The sequence below is a fragment of the Echinops telfairi genome, unplaced genomic scaffold (genome assembly GCF_000313985.2).
Source record: "Echinops telfairi isolate 266 unplaced genomic scaffold, ASM31398v2 ScPeMD7_8;HRSCAF=38, whole genome shotgun sequence".
NCBI classification, from domain to species: Eukaryota; Metazoa; Chordata; class Mammalia; order Afrosoricida; family Tenrecidae; genus Echinops; species Echinops telfairi.
Window position 1 is genome coordinate 8,640,382 of NW_022103905.1, and position 4,285 is coordinate 8,644,666.

The window sequence follows — 4,285 nt, forward strand, 5'->3', positions numbered from 1 at the left end:
ATTATGTTTTCATGTCTTACACTGACCGATGTCTCCCTTCACCCACTTTTCTGTTGTCCTGTCCTCTGGGAGGGGGTTATATGTAGAATCATTGTGATCGGCTCCCCCTTTCTTCCCCAGACCTTCCGCTTCCCGCCTGGTATCGCTACTTTCGATATCAGCCCTCAGGGGCTTACCTGTCCCTGTTCATGGTGTTTAACTCTCCCGTTGGGTGTCTTCCCCAGGTTGGCCCACACCCACCAGATCCTCTTTGATTTCTCCAACCCTAAGCTTTTCCTGTGTTAGCCTCAGTCCCTGGCACAGAGTCAAGTCTGACTCCTAGTGACCCTATGGGACAGGGCGGGACCTCTCCTGTGGGTATCCGAGACTGTAACTCTTTACGGAATGTGCTTTGTCTTTTCTTTCTGTGGAGTATTAGGTGGTTTCGAACTGCTGACCTCATAGTTATCAGCCCAACGCAAAAACCCACTACGCCACCGCAGTCACTTTTCATTAGCCTTGAAGAGAAAATGTCTCACGTGGCCTCATTCGCCCTGTGTTTTGGATACAACCTGTCCCATGTGATGGAGAAGGTGAGAACACTGGGGTATAGGCGCTCTCCCGGGATTCCCCCAGCCCCACCCTTGGGGGGTGAAGGGGGATCTGTTTCCCACATACCCTCCTCTGCCCCAGGTTGGGTACAGTGTGGCCAGGCTGTTCTAACCCTTGGTCAGACCACTGGGAGGAGCAGTAAACCAGGCTGGCTGGGGGAAAGCCTTGTGGCTTTCAGTGGCTCATCCCAGGGTCTCCACGTGGGCCAAAGTGGAATGAAGAAATGCTATCAAGCTGGTTTGGAGTTCTTGTTCTAGAAAACTGCATTACTTGTCTTCCGAAGCAGGCGAGGGCAAATACTTACAGATGGGGCCCAGCTCTGGCAGGCAGTCAAATGCACACACCCCAGTGGTCCCCAGTGTTGCACAAACCTGGTGGGACAAAGGCACATTAAAGTGAGAGCCTCCACGTGTGGCCTGAGATAAAAAGATCTACCCACAGATAGGACCGCGTCACCCACACGCTCATGCTGGATTTCATCACAGCTAAGTTGAAGCCATCCTTTTTAGATTGCAACCGAGTTCATATATATATGCAAGTTCATGTGTATTGGAGATAACATGTTGAAGAAGCGATCTATATCCTGAGGGTTTCTAATCTTATAAAAAGAGTTGCCATCCTGGAAACCCGTAGGGGCAATCCTACCCTCTCTTACAGGGTTGCTGTGAGTCAGAGTTGACTAGATGGCTGTGAGTTTGGTTTGGGTTAATACATATCCTGGCTACATGAACGTACTCTAATTGTGTGTGTGTGTGTGTATGTGTGTGTGTGTGTGTGTGTGTGTGTCACAAAGTGTGAACCCAGACATCAGTAAACAGCAAGCTCATCCTTTGTAAAACACTGTATTGGAGCCCTTCCTGGTTTTGTTTGCCGTGTGTCACATACCTGAATTCTGCCTAATGCCCCCCCCTCCCCCCACCGTCCCCTCCAAATTTACTCCATGCTTCCGAAGACTTCCTGACTTACAAAGACGGGCACCAAGCCCCGCTCTTTGTCCTCCTCGATGGCTTTCTGCAGAGTTTCACCTCGGAGGGAGAAGTTGTCATCCACAGGCAGAAACCGCATCTTCACAAGGGAAATTAGACCAGCCTTTTCCACGGAGGAGTGGGCCTATTAGGACCATAGAAACCTATTAGCTAGCAGTTGTCCTGAGGGGGGTGCTCCCCAGAAACGGCTGGTGCGTCCCACTCAGGGAACTAAACACAAAACGTTTGGATTTGGCCTTGCCTCATAGTTCCTGGGGGAGCTTCTGAGTGATGCAAGGGGGAGGCATCCTTAGCCATTGACAGAAGGTTGGAGGTTCAAGTCCACACAGGTATGCCTTGGCTGAAAGGCCTGGGGGTCTACTTACACAAAAATCAGCCATTGAGAACCCTATGCAGCACAGTTTTATTTAGGCATGGCGGGGGGGTGTCACTGTGAGCTGAGGGGGGGTTAGTCACTTGTTTGTTTTTATAGACAAACCTCCAAAACTTGAACTTTGAACTGCCCTGAGCCCTAGCATAATCACGTCTAGAACAAAATTGCTCCAAGACTGCAGACTTCAGAAGCCAAAGGGCTTCAGAATCCAGGGCTACCGTGAGGTTTGTCCTGTGCTGGGCACTTACCTGATCAGAGGCATAGGCAACAAGGCGGGCATTCAGCGAGGATTCAGCCACCTCGGGCTCAGATGTCTTCATTTCCAGGATCTGGTTCTTCCTGGCCGCCAGCAAAGCTATCAAGGTTGATTCACTGACTGTGCTCTGTAAGGAAGCAGGGTAATTAACAGCAGCCACGCTCTCTGCTTGCTCTCAGGTGCTTTGTCGGGGGTCGGGGGAACGGGACCTGTAATAAGCATTCCTGAAAGGTACACACTCCAGCCTAAAGACCCATCTTTCCTCCCTAGTCTACACTCCGCCGTCACAGAGCCCTGTGGAGCCGTGCACACGTGTGTCTAATTTTCCAGGAAAGTAATGGAAGCAACGTTTAACCTCATATCAAACAGGCCCCAGAGACCAACAAGAGAATGGCCAGTTTCTAGCAGACACAAGTTTGTTTTCCATTAAAAAAATGGTTTCCTTTCAAAGAAAGACCTCTCCATTTATAAACTACGAAAATAGAATTTGGCTGGAGTTCAGTCCTCGTTTTGTGACTGTTGGCACTTCTCCCCAAGGTGGGAGTGTCATTTTTTAGAGGGGGGATCGGACACTGAAGGTCCACAACGTGCAATCATTTGTGCTTTGGTGGGAGGTTCCAGTTCTAATCTTGCTGCGAGGCTGCTGTGAGAGTGAGTCGTGGTGAGTGAGGTGCCTCAGCACAGGATAAGATTCGTGTTGCTAATCTCTCACCCTGCACGGGATCACCTGGCTCCAGAGGGGGCGAGTATGTTGTCCACTCACTTTCCCTCTCTTACCGTGAGGTCTAAGATGAGACAAGTGGGAGGAGGCGTCGGATTACAAACTAAGAATCAATTACAGGCTCCAAATCCGAATGGAGGGATAATGGAAATAGGATCATGTAGTGACATGTTTGCTTTTTTTTTAAAGACGAGAGAAAGGAAGCGGTGGTGTGGCAGCAGCAGTCAGGGTGGTAACGGCAGCAGTGATGGGAGTAGTGTCAGTGGCCAAGGAGGTGGCTATGGTGATGGTGTTGCTGGTGTTGCTGATATCAGCCAAGGTGGTGACAGGGCGATAATGGGGTTGGTGATGGTGGTGCTGGTGTTGGTGGTATTGGCCATGGTGGTGATGGGATAATGATGGTGATGGTGATGGTGATGGTGATGATCATGGTGGTGGTGGTGCTGGTGTTGGTGGGATTGGCCATGGTGGTGATGGGATAATGATGGTGATGGTGATGGTGATGGTGATGATCATGGTGGTGCTGGTGGTGCTGGTATTGGTGATATTGGCCATGGTGGTGATGGGATAATGATGGTGATGTTGATGATCATGGTGGTGCTGGTGTTGGTGGGATTGGCCATGGTGGTGATGAGATAATAATGGTCATGGTCATGGTGGTGATGGTGGTGGCATCAGCCAGTGGTGATAGGGTGATAATGGTGCTGGTGGTGCTGGTGGTGGTGATGTCAATCATGAAAGTGACGGGGGTGATGACGGCAATGGTGTTTGCAGTGATGGTAGTGTATGTGTGCAGCATGGGGAAAATCAAGTGCTAGCAGGAGAATCGCCAGCAAGTTTGGGGTCCTGAAGCCCTATGCCATAACACAGTAGAACATTCCCATGGAGGTACCTGCAGCACGCCTCCTCCCTGGCTGCCAGGATGGTGGTGTAGAAAGTGCTCTGGGAGGCCCAGCATTTTCGCCAGCCAGTCCATGACATTCATCTCCAGTTCTGTGCACACAGGGCTGGAAGCCTGAGAGATGGAGAGGGTGGGAGGGAATCATCAGGGTAGCCCAGAGCCACTAAGACCCCTTCCACCTCCCTCAGCCCCAGACCACATCCGTCTCTTCCCTGGGTCCCCCGACCCTGACAGTGCCCAGGGAATCTATCATCTCCCAGGAGAAGTGGTCAGGTCCACACTCTGCACCCACCCCACTCCATTCTTTGCCAAACCAAAAAAGAGAAAGAATTTATAAAGAAATCATTCTAGAAATGATTGCCTTGGACTCAGCTCCCCAAGTCCTCCAAATATCTAGCTAAAAGCACTTGGAAGCCTAGAGGGAGGGGGAGTTTGAGGGCTAAGAATTCAGAAAGCA

At 50.7% G+C, this 4,285-nt stretch overlaps 1 protein-coding gene across 1 annotated transcript in view; it reads right to left on the bottom strand.

Annotated features, from left to right (window-relative positions):
• Positions 1–4,285, bottom strand: part of HDC (histidine decarboxylase) — a 23,579-nt gene that overhangs the window by 11,593 nt on the left and 7,701 nt on the right. Inside the window, exons 3-6 of the mRNA XM_013006372.3 lie at positions 3,820–3,942; positions 2,199–2,333; positions 1,558–1,701; positions 896–962 (exon numbers count right to left, since the gene is read on the bottom strand). Coding sequence (XP_012861826.3) covers positions 896–962; positions 1,558–1,701; positions 2,199–2,333; positions 3,820–3,942 — 469 coding nt within the window. The remainder of the gene's footprint in view (positions 1–895; positions 963–1,557; positions 1,702–2,198; positions 2,334–3,819; positions 3,943–4,285) is intronic.